This window comes from Gracilinanus agilis, chromosome 2, assembly GCF_016433145.1.
Source record: "Gracilinanus agilis isolate LMUSP501 chromosome 2, AgileGrace, whole genome shotgun sequence".
In the NCBI taxonomy this organism is placed as follows: Eukaryota; Metazoa; Chordata; class Mammalia; order Didelphimorphia; family Didelphidae; genus Gracilinanus; species Gracilinanus agilis.
Genome location: NC_058131.1, coordinates 468,325,642 through 468,342,838, shown reverse-complemented (window position 1 = coordinate 468,342,838; position 17,197 = coordinate 468,325,642). Strand labels below are relative to the sequence as shown.

At 39.3% G+C, this 17,197-nt stretch overlaps 1 protein-coding gene across 2 annotated transcripts in view; it reads right to left on the bottom strand.

Annotated features, from left to right (window-relative positions):
• Positions 1-2,047: 2,047 nt before the first annotated feature.
• DHRS7 (dehydrogenase/reductase 7) overlaps positions 2,048-17,197 on the bottom strand; it is a 29,827-nt gene continuing 14,677 nt past the window's right edge. For both annotated transcript variants that reach the window (XM_044662021.1, XM_044662022.1), the window contains 3 exons: positions 13,063-13,185; positions 11,614-11,829; positions 2,048-2,228 (listed from right to left, as the gene is read on the bottom strand). In XM_044662021.1, coding sequence (XP_044517956.1) covers positions 2,181-2,228; positions 11,614-11,829; positions 13,063-13,185 — 387 coding nt within the window. In that variant the 3' untranslated portion in view covers positions 2,048-2,180. The remainder of the gene's footprint in view (positions 2,229-11,613; positions 11,830-13,062; positions 13,186-17,197) is intronic.

The window sequence follows — 17,197 nt, the reverse complement described above, 5'->3', positions numbered from 1 at the left end:
CTGTACTGTTTGGTGTGATTCTAAATATGTGATATGCTGAAGAAAATAATCTTTCAAGGCTTGTTCTGACCATCCCACAATTATATTGAAGATAGCTTTAATATATAAATAGACTCTGCTAAATGTCTTTTTTTTTTTAAGAGGCATAAATTGGTAGTTGTTAATGTCTTGGTCAGATAGTTGCAGAGTGGTTAGAGCTCCAGGTCTGGAACTAGGAAGACCTGAGTTCAAATTCAGCCTCAGATACTAACTAGCTACATGACTGCACAAGTCACAACTTCTGTTTGTGTCAAGTTTCCTTGATTGTAAGATAGAGATAATAATAGTCACTACTTTGTAGGAGCTGTAAGGATAAAGTGAGTTATTTATAAGAAGCTCTTAGCACAGTGCTCAACACCCTTTTTAAATACTTATTCCTTTCCCTTCCCCCTTTGTTTGGGGAACTGATTTAAAAGTACCAATTTTGATCTTTTTCTATTCTCTTGGAATCTTCTCCTCTTTTAGATATATTAAAAGCTGACCACTACATTGCTTCCAAGGTTTTATTCTGCACATATATGGTCAGAACCAGCCATTCTTCCTAACTCCCATCTTTTTTTCCTTTAGAACAATCATAAAACTATTTTAAATGAAGTACTAATGGAACAAGCAATTCATTTGGTATTAATTTTACTGTTTTATTAATATTATTTTTGCTTCCTGTTTCCTGAGCAAAATTTTTCTTACATCATTTTGATATCATCGGTTTTGATTACATATGATCGTATTTATCAGAAAAATAATTACTGTGATTAGTATTTATAAATGTATTAAATAAAACACAGGATAAGTACAAGGTGATACTGTTTATTCTTTTCTATCTTCTTCATCTATAACATTTTGCAAGCAAATTTTTAAACCTATTTTCTCCTTGGTGCCACCTCTCCTTTTGTCAAGGATGCTAGCTAACTATTTGGTTGTAGATTCATTCGAAAGAAAGCTATTTTGCAAGAATATATTTTAAATTGTTAAGGCACTAAAGCCAGAAATAACCTTAATTGAATTTAATAGCATTTGCTATGTTTTACCCATATTATAGTTAGGTTTGTGTCTGTTTAATCTTTACTAAACTGTAAACTCTTTATGGGTAGGAAGCAAATTTTAAACATTTTTGTATCTCCCACAACAGCAGACATGTAAACAGTCTATGTAAATGCTGAACAAATCAAGGTAAAAAATCAATTCACTTTCTTTTGACCTAAATTTTAAGTGCATATACAAAAGTATTTGTAGCTATTCTAAATAATTTAAAAAACTAACTTCTTTAGTTTTTCTATTACATTCTCTTTATCTGCTTTCCCCTACCTCCTCCCAGAAAGCCACTTTAAAAAATTCATGTATTTATTTTGAAAAATTTTTTTCCCATGGTTATATGATTCATGTTCTCTCCCTTCCTTCTCCTGGAGCTGGCAAGCAATTGCACTGCGTTATACATGTTTTGTCACTTGATACCTATTTCCATATTATTCATTTTTGTAATAGAGTAATCTTTTAAAACCCAAACCCCAAATCAGATACCCATTGAAACCAAATGATAAATCATATGTTTTTCTTCTGCATTTCTACTCTGAACAGTTCAGAAAGCCACTCTTTCTAACAAAGATTTTTTTAAAGGAAGAAGAAAAAATAAATTCAGAAAAACCAATCAACACACACAAAAAATCTGACATAATATGAAATGTTACATATCTACAAACCCCACTCCTCCTCCATCTCTGCAAAGGAACAGAGGGAGACTGTCTTCTCATATCTCATTTGGAGCAAAGCTTGTTCTTTATACATGTGCAACACTGGTTTGAATGTTTTGTGATGGTTGTGCTATTTTCATTGTTCTAATCATCACATATATTGTATCTTGCCTCTATTTGTTGTTTCTTACAGTATACTATAATCCATTACGTTTACATACATATTTATACAATTTGTTTAGCTATGTCCCGACTAATGGACATTTATTTGTTTCCACTGTAAAAATGTTTGATTTTTTTAAACTCAAGAATATGAAACATAATGTTCAAAATCTTTATTGCAGTGTATACGACAAATATTTGTTTTAAGAATCAAGTTAAAGAAATACAAACTACTCTTAAAGCATTTCATTCTTCCATCTCTTCAGTGGGTAGAAAAATGCTGGTATTTTTTCAGTTTGTTTTTTTCTTCAATGGTTTAAAATAAGAGGAATCTGCATCCTGAAATTCAGAAATAGTTAACATTAATCCAAACTAATCATTCCACATTTTTCTTACTTCTGTCAATGATGGAAAAATTTGAAGGTTAATCCTATAATTTTGCATTGTATTTAGGGTCAAACTCTGTTTTGTTGCTGTCACTGGAATGTTTGGAAGAGGAATAAAATTTGGGACCGACAAATTTTTTTGTTTTTCAGTCATTTTAGTGGTGTCCAATTCTTTGTGATCCCATTTGGAATTTTCTTGGCAAAGATACTGGGATGGTTTCCCATTTCCTTCTCCAGCTCATTTTACAGTTGAAGGAACTGAAAGTGTATGAGATCAGATTTGAACTCATGAAAATGATTCTTCCTGACTCCAGGCTCAGTGCTCTATCCATTGTATCACCTAGCTGCCTCAGAACCTACATAAATAATAAATAGATAAATAATATAAATAAGTAAATAAAGCCTTGGCAATAATCCATCAAGATCAAATCAAGTCCCTCAGCATCCCCTCCAAAAATAACACTGAAATATGTTTACAAAAAAGAAAAAAGAGGAAGAAGAAAAGAAAGGTTCTTCTATGAAATAAAACTTGTAGGGGATTGAAGTGATACTGGTCGTGAGCTGTGTAATTGATGTGATAAGGCCTTGAATTCTAGCTGTATGGAGTGCAGAAATTTTTTCTGTAATAGATTTGGATTTTTTCACTAAGCGCAGCTCTCTCATGAGGGACAGACCTATCTCTGGGGACCCCAGGACAGGGTAACAGAAGTCAATATTAAATTCATCCTTGCTGAGATGTCTACCCGAACTGTCTCCAGCCTCTTCTTGCTCATGGGAAAGGAACTTCAAAGATTTCTGCAACAGATTGTTACAAAACATTCCTCCTACTTCTCTGAACCACACTAAAGGAATGTGCTCAGTTGTTGAGATTCTTGGAAAAACTCGATAAGGGTTCCAATGAGAATGATAAGCATACGCTCAAAACTCCAGGCTTTAGGAAAAATGTGGGTCCCCTGACGGTGTGATGTAGGGTTGTAATCTAGCCAGTTATGCCATCAACTGAGTTATTATATTAAGAAGAGCAGTTGCCATCTGCTCATCCTACTTTTTAAAACTCCTTTTCTGCATTTCTGGCTGAGGGAATTTTTAATATCTGCTCTGACTTGCTAGAGTAAAAATGAAATGTTTAATCACTTATAGGGAAGATATATTTGACAAGAGATGAAAGACAGATGAGTTTATTTGCTGGGTTTCAAAGGTAATATTGATAATGAAAAACCAGTAAATGCCTAACACAGAATTTGTAGCTGGTAGAAACACTAAACTTACAATGCAGACCATGCTTTTATACCATCCTTCACCCGCCAAGATGAATGTGAACACTGTATATAGGATAGACTCTTCCAGAACTAAGGGTTATACCATCAGGTGAGAGATACAAATTTAAACTTTTAAATTTAAGTTTAAAATTTAAAGCAACACTTTAATTAAGGAAGTTTATTTGTTTTATTAATTTAATTAAATTAAAAAATAAATTTTAAGTAAAAACTTATTTAGCTTTCATCTTTATCTTGCTATATATAGTCTTTGTTGAGTCTAGTCAAATTATTTATTTACCTCCTTTTGTGCATACAAAGAAAGGGGGAAAAAAATTCTTGCCGTCAAACTACTCCCAATTGAATAGATCCTACACTATCATAGCTGTCCTCTGGAAGCTCTCCAACTTACTGCCTCTCTTTCTACAATGGGGAGCACATAAGTGAACACGTACTCTAAGTGTGGTATGATTTGGGCAAGGCCCAGAGGGCCTACCCCTTCCCTAATCCTGGACATCTCACCCCAATTGATGCAGTCTAAGATTTCATTTGTTCAGTCATGGCTGATCCTTAAAGGGCCCATTTGGGATTTTTTTTGACAGAGATCCTGTAGTGGTTTGCCATTTCCTTTTCCAGCTCATTTCACAAATGAGTAAACTGAGGTGAACAAGGTGAAGTGATTTGCCCAGGGTCACAAAGTCATAGTAGGTGTCTGAGGCCAGATTTGAACTCAGGAAGATGAGTCTTCCGGATTCCAGGTCCAGTCCTTTGCATTATGGCGCCACCTAAGGGCCCATAAGATTTCATTAGCTGTCACTGGGCTCAAACCGAACTTGCAGGTCATCCTATACCCCCACATCTTTCCCAGATGAGTCTCTAATTCTCTAAATTTTTGCTTATAAAATTGATAAAGCTGTTATTAAATTTCTTTGCAGTAGAAGCAACTCAGTGCTCCAACCTGTCAAAACTATTTACCATGAAGTCTGGCTTTTTTCATCTCAAAACCTCTTGAAATCCCTTTCCCCCTCCCTCCTCTATTCCAGTCTCTACTAATGGGGTAGCCATTCGCCTCACCAAGGCTAATTCCTCCTCATTTGATCCCCTCCCTGTCTCTCTTCTCCAGCAAATTGTCTCTGAATCATCTCCCCTCTCCAGTCTCCTACTTCCCTGCTGCATAGAACCAGGACAAAGACCTCCCTGTTCCTTAGAAAGTCTTCATCCTATCCTTCCCCACCCACAATCCCCTCAAGCTATTATTGTTCTATCTCTTCCCCTTTTCTCAGCCAAGCTCCTGGAGAAAGCACCTAGCATTGCCTCAACTTCCTCTCCTCTCACTAACTTCTCAATCTCTGGTTATCCAGCTTCTGGGTTGGAAGATAGCATCACTCAACTGAAACTACTTCCTCCAGTGACTAATGATCTCTCTTTTTTCCCCCCTAGAACATTTAAAAGTTCTGAACTTAAAACACCAAAAAGAAAATTTTTTCCATACATACAGCATAATATAAAAGGAAGAGTCTATATAAAGTTGTTCATCTCCATTTCATGCCACATATATGTGCGTAAATATATATGCATATAAATAATCTAACAAAAATATTAATTACATAATTGTTTATTCCCTTTATTTATTAGTGACTTAATAACTATATTGCAGAGCCTCTGTCTATTATACAAAACTCAGCAATCATGTCTGCCAGTTCTGTTAATACTGTAGGAAAGAGTTCATCTGGGCTTGGTGACAATGGTGACTTCCACCCTTCAAGGGCAGCTAGGTGCTTTCTAACTATCTCCAGATTTATCTTGGGTTTTATCTTTCTATGAGCAATTTTGTTCTGTCTTTTGATCATTGGCAGAAGAAACAGAAGCAACAGTTGAACAACAATGCCTTCTTTCATTTGTTTCTACTTTCCCATCCCTGAGCAGTAGTGACATTCCTTCTTCGGTTGTCCTCTTTTTGATGGTACAATTATAAACAATCAGTCTTTATTCCCACTCTCAGACATCCCTCCAAAACCACTTTTATTATTGTTTGTAGCTTTTTCTCACCCGTGTTGGCTCATTCAGGAATTTTTTCACTCCTGACACTATTCTTAAAGAAAAGAGTCACATTTTTCATTCATTCTAAATCCTCTTTTTTCTGTATATGTTTAAAAAAATATCAAATGTTCTATGTTTTTGTTTCCTGTATACGCAGAAAAGTTGCTTTACACAACTTTCCAGTTGCTTCCTCCTCAGAATTGTTTCTCTTTCTATCTTCAGAATAAAGACTCCCACATTCTCACTGCCTAACTTTTCATGAGATAATAATAACTAATAGTTAGCATTTGTATAGAACCTTAAGTTTTACAAAACACTTTAAAATATTATTCTGCATTTTCCTCACAATCCTTGGAGGTATGTGCTATTATTATCCCCATAATACAGATGGGAAAACTGAGGCACACAGCAATGAAATCATTTGTCCAGAATCACACAAGTTAGTAAATGTCTAAGGTAGATTTGAAAAGTCTTCCTGACTCTAGGTCCAGCATTCTAGACACCGCACCACTTAAGCAGCCCCTGTAGGATCTTAGGCCATGGGACAACTACTTATTATTCCTCACAATCCTTTGAAATCTTTTCTACTCAAAACTAAAGTGTTTATCAGTCTGCGTCCAGCTTTTCTTTCTTTCTCTACCACAAATGCTAATAGGGAGCCATCATTTCCCTTTCCCCAAGGTTTCCATTGATTTTCACTCCAGTAATCAGTTCCTCCTTTTGATGAGAATCATGTCAAGAATAGGAGCTCCCTTTGCAGATTTCTCTGTTTTTTAAAGGATGTAAATAATCTTCAGAGCAAACTAACATTATTTGGGTACATGTTTTGGGGTTTTGGTTTTATAAGATTACTCACTTATAAAAAAGAATAATATGGAAATGTTTTGTGTGATAATACATGTATAACTCAGACTGAATTGCTTGCCAGCTCTGGGAAGGGGGAGGAAAGGAGACAATTCAGAATTCATATGTGGAAATTTGTTATGACATGTAATTTGTAATAGATAAAAATAAAAACAAACTAACAAGTCATTAGATGCTTTGCTTGAGGCAGAAAGAAAAAGATCTGGCAGATGGAAATTTTAAATTCTCCATGATCACTCTATTATTCCTTCATACCAAAACCACTTCCCCTCACTCTTTCTGTCTAGGGGGTCTTTAGGATATTTCAGTGGTATCTCTGCTTCTGGCCCCTCTCCCAAATGGATCTTCAGGTGATGGATGCCTTGTAGATGGCTCCAACTCAGTGTTTCCAAAACAAAACCTATTCCCTGTCCTCTCCAAACCCACTGCTTTTCTAAGGAAATTCTTCCAGTCACTCAGGTTCAAAAACTCCATCTATCCTCAACTTCTTTCTCTTTCACATTCTACACATCTAATCAATGGAGCAACCTTATCTCTTCTCTGCTGGCTGGTTTTCCTGCATCAAGTCTCTCCCACAATCCAAAACACCCTCCCAAGAGTAGGCAAAATGATTTTCCTAAAATGTTTGCTCACTTTCCTAGTCACTAACCTCCAGGGACTCCCTATTACTTCTGGGATCGGCTCTGACGAGTATTTAATGCTCTTCTCAGCTTGGCCCCTGTTAAAATCATTATCTGGGACAAGATGGATGCCACCTTGAATGACAGGGCTGGCAACTGAGAGTTGGGAATGTCCCCAACTCTCAATTGAGCCAGGGGCAAAGATCGGTTGGCCCCACCCTATAAATACCCCCAAGAAACAACAGTTGGGAGCTCAGATTTGCATAGGCTTCTCTTGGAGCAAGAACTGGGACAGAGGGAGGTGAAGGGTGGAAGGAGTAGGCCTGAAACCTGTAACCTGTACTTGACTGAGAAAGAGCTAGTAATCAATCAACACCATTGATAGAAGAGCTGAGAGAGTATATAGATCATCTATCAACATCAACAGCATTCCCTAATCTCTGGCTTAGCTGTGGCCAGGTCAGGTCAGAGTTAGTGAGAGGGTGAAGACCTGCTGGGAAGTGTCTGAGGCCAGATTTGAACCTAGGACCTCCTGTCTCTAGGCCTGACTCTCAATCCACTGAGCTACCCAGGTGCCCCCATTCCATTTCTTTTTAACACCCCCTTTCTATATGCCTCCTCTACTTCCACATTTCTCCCTGCCACATCCCCTAGAGTCCATTCAGGCATGTTGGCTTGCTATTCTTTCCAGGTGGCACTCTCTCTATTCTCCCTGGTGGTGCTCTTTCTGCCCATCCAAGCTTTTGTCCCAGCTGTTCCCTCGCTCCCCTCCAGGTGGTGCTCTCTCTGCCACATCCTCCAAGCTTTTGTCCCAGCTGTTCCCTTCTCCCCCTACACCACACTTGGGGCGCTCTCCCCCACACCTCTGGTTTCCTTCAGAGGAGGCTTAAATATAATAGCATGAAAGTCTCCTTTGGTCTCACTAGAGCCATGGTGGCGAACATAAATGTGTGCCAGAAAGAGTACACAGAAGACTCTCTGTGGGAACACATGCTATTGCCCGCCACCACCAGAGTTCACTATTAGAAAGGCAGAAGGACTGAGGGTGGAGGGTAGGCGGAGCTGTTCCCCTCCCCCTCTCCATGTGTCTGAGGTCATTTCTCACATGACCCGCCCCTCTGCCTAGCAGCCCTTCCTCCCACCCCGTCTGGAGTAAGGGGGGTTGGTGGCCCCCAGTGGGGGTGGGGCATGGTCCTCGATCTCTAAAAGGCTCCACCACGGTAGAGGCTAGCCTCCCTTCTGAGAGCTGCTAGGTGGATTTCCCTTTCTCTAGGTAGCCCTAGAGTTTAGCTCAGAGTTTGGCAAACAGCTGGTACTTAATAAATGCTAGTTGGTTGATTCATTCTTTCATTGATTATTCCTTTTTCCATTAATATATCTTGTTTATTACCTCTGGGCTTGAATACTGACTTTGCTACCAGCTGCCTGTGTGGCCTGGGGTGAGTGACTCTCAGAGGTTCTCCCAGGTCTGTAAAAAGAGAGCCCCACACTAGATAAGCTGAGTTATCTAGTCCCTGAGGCTGTGATCCGACTAGATGTGGCAGGCTTGCTAGAGTACTCTTCTTCCCCACTGAAAAGGCATGGTGCAAGGGGGCAGCTGGGTGGCAGCGGATACAGTCAGGCCTGGAGAGAGCAGGTCCTGGGTTCAAATATGACTTCATACTTTCTAATTGTGTGATTCTGGACAAGTCACTTAACCCCAATCACTAGCCTTTATCACTTCTCTGCCTTGGAACTAATACTTAGTATTAATCTTAAAACAGAAAGTAAGGGTTTAAAGAAAAAAGAAAGCCCTTATTTATAGTATCATAAATATTTTTTCTTAACCTTCTATATTATCATAATAACAGGGGCTTTAGGCAAACCTGTGGGCTTTGTTGTTTGGTCATTTTTTATTCATTTCCAAGTCTTTCTGACCACAGTTGAGGTTTTCTTGGCAAAGACCCTGGAGCAGGGTGTCATTTCCTTCTCCAGCTCATTTTACAGATAAAGAAAGTGAGGCCAACAGGGTTAAGTGACTTGTTCAAAGCCAGATTGGAGCTGAGGTCCTCCTGAGTCCAGGCCTAGCATTCTCTTAGTTTGCAGAGAATTTTATATACAGAATAGTACATCCTCTTATTCTCAGAACAGTTCTGTGGCATATAGCAAGCAATCCCATTTTAGAGATGAGGGAACTGAAGTTCCAGGAGTTTATGTGACTTAAACTCTAACTCTTAGTACAGTGTCTGGCACCTAAGTTGACCCTTTGTAAATAGCTACTGACTGACTTGCCCATAATCACATGGTTCCCTGGCAGAGGAAGGATTCAAGCTCAGGCCTCTCTTGGCTCAGAGTCTAATGCTTCTCTCATTTCTACTTCAATGCTCATCATTTCCTTACAAATGCTTAGTTAGCTCTCCCCTTCTCTGCTATAAAATCAGGCTGAAGAACGGGCAGTTGGTGGTACAATTCACTTTCATATGCCTGGCCACCTTATTGACAAGAGATGGGACACACCTAAGAAGTTCATAGCATTATAGTGTTTAGGGCTGGAAAAATTCTTAAAAGTCTAGGCCAGGGGCAGGTAGGTGGACAGAGTGCCAGGCCCGGAGTCAGGACGTTTTGGGTTCAAATATGGCCTCAGATACTTTGTAAATGTGTGACCTGGGCAAGTCACTTAACTCTGATTCTCTAGCCCTTGCCACTTTTCTGTCTTAGAATTGATACAAGACAGAAGAGAAGGGTTTATTTAAAAAAAATAATAAAGACTAGGCCAACACTATCATTTTAAAGATGAGAATGCTAAGGTATAAAAACAGAGGCTCACCACTTAACCCCAATTACTTAGCCCTTACCATTCTTCTGCCTTGGAACTAATACATATTATTTTTTTTAAGACAGAACATAAGGATTTAAAAAAAAAAAAAAGGCTAGGCCAACCCTATCATTTTAAAGATGAGAATGCTAAGGTGTAAAGAGGGGGGCTGTCTGCTTAACCCCATTTACTTAGCCCTTACCATTCTTCTGCCTTGGAACTAATACATATTATCTTTTCTAAGACAAAAGATAAGGGTTTAAAAAAAAAAAGGCTAGGCCAACCTATCATTTTAAAGATGAGAATGCTAAGGTGTAAAATGCAGGGCTATCTGCTTAAACCTAATTATTTAGCCCTTACCACACTTCTGTCTTAGAATTTATATTTATCTATTCTAAGAGAGAAGGTAAGAGTTAAAAAAAAAAAAGAGGGGGACTCTGACTTTGTACACAGAGCTTCTAAGTGCCAAGGTTAAGACTAACCCAGGCCTACCAATTGATTCCAGATCCACTAGGGGAGGGAACAGGAGGGAAGGCAGTGAGAACAAGGTTAAATTGAGTAATACTGTACTACTCTTCCCAAATTTAATATCATAAAATCAAAACTAAACATTAATAAATGGAAGAGATCTTAGACACCATCCCTCTCATTTTACATGTAAAGAAACTAGAAAGGCTAATTTGGACAACATTCGAAAGAACTATAACAGATAAAGGGAATTAGTACAGGAATTAATTCCACTTTGTAAAAAAGCATTAGCATCCAGGGACAGGGACAGTTTATAATGAGTCAATAGAAAAGGATGTAAAGACAATATTTTTACTACTTTCTAGCATGTTACCCAGGCATACTCTACACTGGGTTACCTGGACAATTCTGTTTTAAAGAAATATCAAAATATATTATCACCAGACCCAGGCATTCATCCAGTCACCCATTTATATAGCACGGCTGCTACAGAATGAACTCCCCTCATTACAAAATATTGGCCAGCCACCGTTGTGCGCTGCTGCCTCGACAATGCTCCTGCTCCTGATGGAACGCTGCCCTGGGACCGCGCTGTCCTGATGGTTGAGAAATCCCTCTATCAAACTGGTCCAGACCCCCTGGCCACATCCCCCACCCTCTGTGTTCTCACCTCCTCCTCTCCTGGCCCAGAAAGCAAACCCACTCAACCACGGCTTCTGGGAAAAGCAGGTCAAACTGACTAAATGATGACTCCACACCACTCCTGTGGTTTTCCAGTTAGGAAAGTCCTTCCCAAACTTACCACTCCTCTAGGTCTGTGCCCTCTCCCATTAGACTATCCCTAACACCTGGCACAGTGTTTGGTTCAGAGTGGCTACTTAACAAATGTTTTTTACTTTTTCATTAAAGAACCAAATTAACATTAGGCAGGAAATGGCTATATAAGCAACATGCTGATTTTTAAAGGACATATGTGTACATATGTACATAGAGGTATGTAGTACACACACATATATATACATGTATGTACAAAATAGGAGCACACACTATCTGATGGTAACCTATGACTTCATTACTGCTTGGAATTGCCAACAAGGAAATTTGTTCTGCCAATGTAATTAATTAGTTTTCAAGAACTGCCCAAGGCACTAAGGGTTTAAATTATTTGTTCAAGTCACCAAATAAATACATGTCAGACTCAGGATTTGAACTCAGGAGATGAAAATACTAAAACTTGAGAACCATCAAATTCTTTGTATTTTTCTACAAAGCTATAGGAAAAAAAAAAGACCATACCACTCCACTCTTAAAATTTTCAATTCTTCTCTTTGCCAGCTTGTTTGTGAGCCACCAGGCCCAGGTCGGGGCATACTGCCAGATATAGAAAAATGTCAAAAATGGTTGTTCTGAAATCCAGGCTTCTTTTAGGTCATTGGCGATGGAGATGAGCATCAAACGAACACAGCGACTGGTCGCCATCTTATGCTCCTGATTTCCTACGTTCTCTAATCTCTGGAAAATTAAAAAAATTCTAGTGATATAAGTAGTCATCCAAGATTAGTTATTTATAGTTCTATATATTGTACACATGTATGATCAATTTGACCTGTGAAAGGGCAAACCTGAAATGGTAACAATTTAATAGGGAGCTCAAAAAAAAAAAGTTCCTGTAATAGAGTAACATTTAAATGTACCCCTTAGCTGGGTTGCTCAGTGAATGGAGAGCCAGGCCTAGAGATGAGAGACCCTGGGTTCAAATCTGGCCTCAAGACACTTCCTAGTTGTGTGACCCTAGGCAAGTCACTTAATCCTCATTGCTTAGTCCTTACTGCCTTGGAACCAATACAAAGTATTTATTCTAATGTGGAAGGTAAGGATTAAAAAAAAATGTACCCCCTCCCTAAGGGGGGGCAGGTAGTAGCTCAATGCACTGGGAACCAGGCTTAGAGCTAGGCAATCCTGGGTTCAAATCTGGCCTCATATACTCATGTAACCCCTAAGCAATTCACTTAATCCCCACTGCCTACCCTTATTGCTCTTCTGCCTTGGAATTGATACACTGGTATTGATTCTAAAACAGAAGCTAAGGGTTTATAAAAATAAAGTGTATTTCCTGTGAAATTTTATGTGCTCACCTTCAATAGAATATCAAAAATGGTTAATATTTGGAATTAATTGAAATTTATTTCTACTTAACCTAATTAAGTCAGAGGAATTTCTTGCAACTTAACAGATGTCTATCCTAAACACTTTTCTTAGATGCCCATAAATTAAGTTTTCATAAACTAAGAAACTTCTACTTCATTTCACCATAGTGCACCAATAGTGCATTGGCCTGAATATAGGCTGCTCCTAGATCAGAGTTAGGGGAGATGGGGGGAGGAGAGGGAGGTGTGAGAAAGAGAGGAAAGTTCATAGGAAATAGTTTTCTTTGGTTTATTTTACAAGTTGAGCTCAGAGTTAATCAATTAACTATAGTTTTAAATTTGTTAATTTATAAGGATATGTCTGATTATATCCCTTAATTGCCTTAGCACTCAGGATGAGATAAAGAGATGAGCCAAAAGCAAGGAACAACGCAATATATGGGAATTGGCATCTCTGATTCCAGTTACATTTTCAAGGCTGGGTTGGAGTTATAAAATATTCAAAAGTATATCTAAGTTAGTAAAACTTCCAGTCTACATATGTGAAGATAACAATGATACTTATAATTCACATTTTTCAAAATGCAAAAATTCTTACCTTTGAGACTTCTTCAGTAAAGGCGTTTTGTACAATGTTTGACTGTACAGGTCCAGGACAAATGTTTGAAATGGTTATCTCTGGATAGTCTGTAAGTTCAGCTCGGAGACAATTGAAAAACCCCTGATAGACCACCCCCAAAAGATGTTTTCGTTATTACATATAGACACAAGAATAGCTTTCTTTAATCATTTATAAATTATGATCCCATCACACCTCTTTTTACCATAATCTGCTCTTTAGACAACATGTAATAAAATTTCACACCTTAAAAGCAGCAGAGGATTTTTTAATGTTGGACCTTGGGTCATCTAGTCCCACCTGCAAACCAATGCAGGAATTCCTTTAATAACATTCCTGACAAGTAGGCTTTTGGCCTCAAAATGGGCACTTCTGCGCTCTCATGAGATGGCCCATTTCAATTTCAGATAAGTCTAACTTTTAAGAAGTTCTGCTCCCCTATAAATTCTACCAATGCATTGATCCTAGTACTTCTTCCTGAAGATAAGCAGAGTAAGCCCTTTGAATAATTGAACCAATCAGTAAGTGTTTATGAAGCTTTTATTATTATGCACCTATCAATTAATTAATGGCATCTACTGCATTAGGCACTGGGATACAAAGAGAAAAGTGAGATTGTGGCTGTCCTGGAGGGATTTACAAAGTATAATAGCAGGGGAGACAGTGCTTATTGGTATATGCAAAGTAGATGCAAGATAATCAAGGCAAGGAAAATAAGGTATCGATAGCTAGGCGGATCTGGAAAGGCCTTATGTAAAAAACAGTGTATAAAAAATCTTCAGCAGAAGCAATTATATTTGATTCTAAAGGTAATCAGGAGCCACTGGGGTTTGTTGAAGAGGGAGAGTGATGTGGTCAGATTTGTACTTTAGGAAAATGATTTTGTGTGGAGAATGGTTTGGATATGTTGGGTTAGCCACAATGTAGAATTAAGGATAATGTCAAGTTTGTAAGCCTGGGAGAACTGGAAGGATACTGAGGTCCTCAACAGAAATAGAGAAGATTGGAAGAGGGGTGGATTTGATAATGATCCAATACCCAAACTCTATGGGAGTTTGATATAATCCAGTTCAAATTGTCTAATAAGTCTTTCATGGTGTGGGATTAGAGCTCAAGGGGCCTAAAGTCAGACATCTAGAAATACCTAGGAATCTGGAATTTCCTTCATAGAAACCATCATTAAACCTGTGTGCACCAGTGAGGTCACTGAAAGAATAGAAAAGCCAGTGCTCATGTCCTCTTCCAGACTGACTTTTCTCCAGTCTAATTTCTAATTCCTTCCAAAAATCTCCTCATGCTGGTTGCCCTTCTTTGGACATACTTCAGCTCATCAATGTTCCTCCAAGAGTCAGATGTACTTATGTGTCATGCATTCACTCAGTCAGAAACAATCTCGTGAACCCATCATCATACAAGGAAGGCTTAATGGTGAATTTTAATAACCACATCTAACTGTAATTAAAAATTAAAAAGTAGATTCCTACTTTCTTAAAACTATGGTACTGAGGAGATGGCTAGTTGTTTCAGGGGATGAATAGATCAATGGGCCTGAAGTCAGGAAGACCTGAGTTTGAGTCCTGTCTCAGACACCTGCTAGCTGTATGACCATGGGCAAGTCATTTAACCTTGTTTACCTCAGTTTCCTCATCTGTACAAAATGATCTGGAGAAGAAAATGGCAAACTACTCCAGGATCTTTGCGAAGAAAATCCCAAATGGTATCATGAAGAGTCAGATATGTCCGAAACAACTAGATAGCATAAAAAACACAAACAAGAAAATGCCGGCATCTGCTGTGGGTATAAAAGAGAGAAATAGGAGAAGGAAATACTGCCCAACAGAAACTGACATTGTGGTAGAGGTGACCTTCCTCTACTTCCCTTTCTCATTTAGCAGTTAATACCTAGCTTCAACAAATGTTTCAGCCAGGTTTTTAGAGAGTAAATCATGAGTTTCAAAACAAACAAACAAAAAAACCAATTAAATCATGGGTTGCTTAATTCATTTTATAAATCCCACTGAAAGCCAGAAAGACATAAAGCCACTGTCATTTGGTTACAAAACCATGTGAAACAAGCAGAAAAGCTTCTCTAGTCTGTGTTTCTCCTCCCAGCCCTATTCAGTCACATCATCTATTATGAAATGCTTTATCATGTATATCCAGAACATTACAGGGATGATATATATGACACCTGCAACCCCAGTGGACAGAGTGAAAGACATCTTCATCCCATTCTTTATAGTATCTTTACAGTTTAACAAATTGTGTCCAAGTCCTTTAGTTTAGCCTATTGAGATTGCAAGGTGGTCAAGGGATTAGAATTTGGGGCATCCAAAGAACATCATAAATAAATAGCAACATTTCTGTAGAGGAGTGGTATTGCTGTATTTGCTATAATTCTTTGATCTGTTAGCTCCTCAAAGAACAGTCAAAGCTGGATTTGGAGTGGAGTGCTATTGTTGAATTGATTTAGTTGTGTCCTCTTCTTCATGACCCCATTTAGGATTTTCTTGGCAAAGATACTGCATTGCTCTGCCACTTCCTTCTCCAGGTCATTTTTCAAATGAGGGAACTGACATTGCAGAGGACTTCCGGTTAAGATGGCGGCAGTGTAAGGAGCAGCTGCTCGATCTCTCCTGACCGAAGCCTATAGGACTCTTCAAGGGGAAATAAAAACGAGTCCAGAGGAACGAAGGAACCCCACAACAGGGCGCAGCATTGAAGGTACGCAGAATGGGGCATTTCCAAGCTATAAAGGGGTGAAACAGCTCTCACTAAAACGCGAGAGGAAGAAGCCCCTCCCCCACCCCCCACACCTCGTACAACGCGCCAACGCACAAGTGGGAAAACAGGACTGGGGCAACCAGATAATCACTGGCAGCCCTGGAGCTTGTACCTGTGTGCAGCAAGACGAGGGACCCCAGGTGGCTGGGGGAGCGCACGGACTTTCCCCAAGCGTCCACGTGGGTGAAGGCACCGCCTGGGGCCGGGACAAAGGCCCCTAAAACATGGCCTTTCCCAAGCGCTGAAGGCATCGCCTCAGGTGTGAATAAAGATCTCCAGGCCACGGACTTTCACTACCTTCTGTGGGGGTGAAGGCAGGGCCCTAAGAGCATCTGTGCAGGCAAAGGCAGTGCCCTAGGCTTGAATAACGATCTCCAGCCCAGGCTTGGACCTCCAGTGAGGACCCTGTGCAGACCGAAGCACAGCTGTGGAAGCAGCCCCAAAGACTGCTGAAGGAGCCTGGGCAGAGGGGCAGACCGGGAACTACCAGGAGACCTGACCCTGAGGACAAGGAGACTGGAGCCCCCAGAGCTTGCAAGGCCCAGGCAGACCCTGAGCGCAAAGACAAAGCTGAAAAGGGGCGGGGCCAACAATGGCCAGCAATAAGGAAGTGCGGAAGAAAAAGACTATCAAGAGAAACTCTGGAACACTGGACAACTTCTACACAGAGAAAATCCAGACACCAGTGGAGGGAAAACAAAAATCCAAACCTCCCCCAAAAAATGAAAGCTGGTCACAAGCTATGGAAGAGTTTAAAAATGAAATGTTGAGGAAGATGGAAGAAATCTGGCAAGAAAATAACAGTTTAAAAGGCAGAATTTCGCAATTGGAAAGTGAGACAAGACAACTGAAGACCAAAAATGACCAGATTGAAAAGGAAAACCAAAAAACTACAGCCGAAATCCAAAACATTAAAGCCGAATACCAAAACATTAGAGCTGAAAACCAGTCCTTAAAGGCTAGAATCGAACATTTAGAAACCAATGATTTCTCAAGACAACAAGAACAAATAAAACAAAGTCAAAAGACTGATAAAATAGAAGGAAACATGAAATATCTCAATGAGAGAGTGACAGACCAAGAAAACCGGTCTAGAAGAGACAACTTGAGAATCATTGGTATTCCAGAAAAGGCAGAAATTAATAGAAACTTGGACTCCATACTTAAAGAAATTATTCAGCAAAATTGCCCTGAAGTTCTACAACAAGAGGGCAATATAGACATTGAAAGGATCCATAGAACACCCTCTACACTGGACCCAGAAAAGTCAACACCCAGAAATATAATAGCGAAATTGAAGAGCTTTCAAGTTAAAGAAAAAATCTTACAA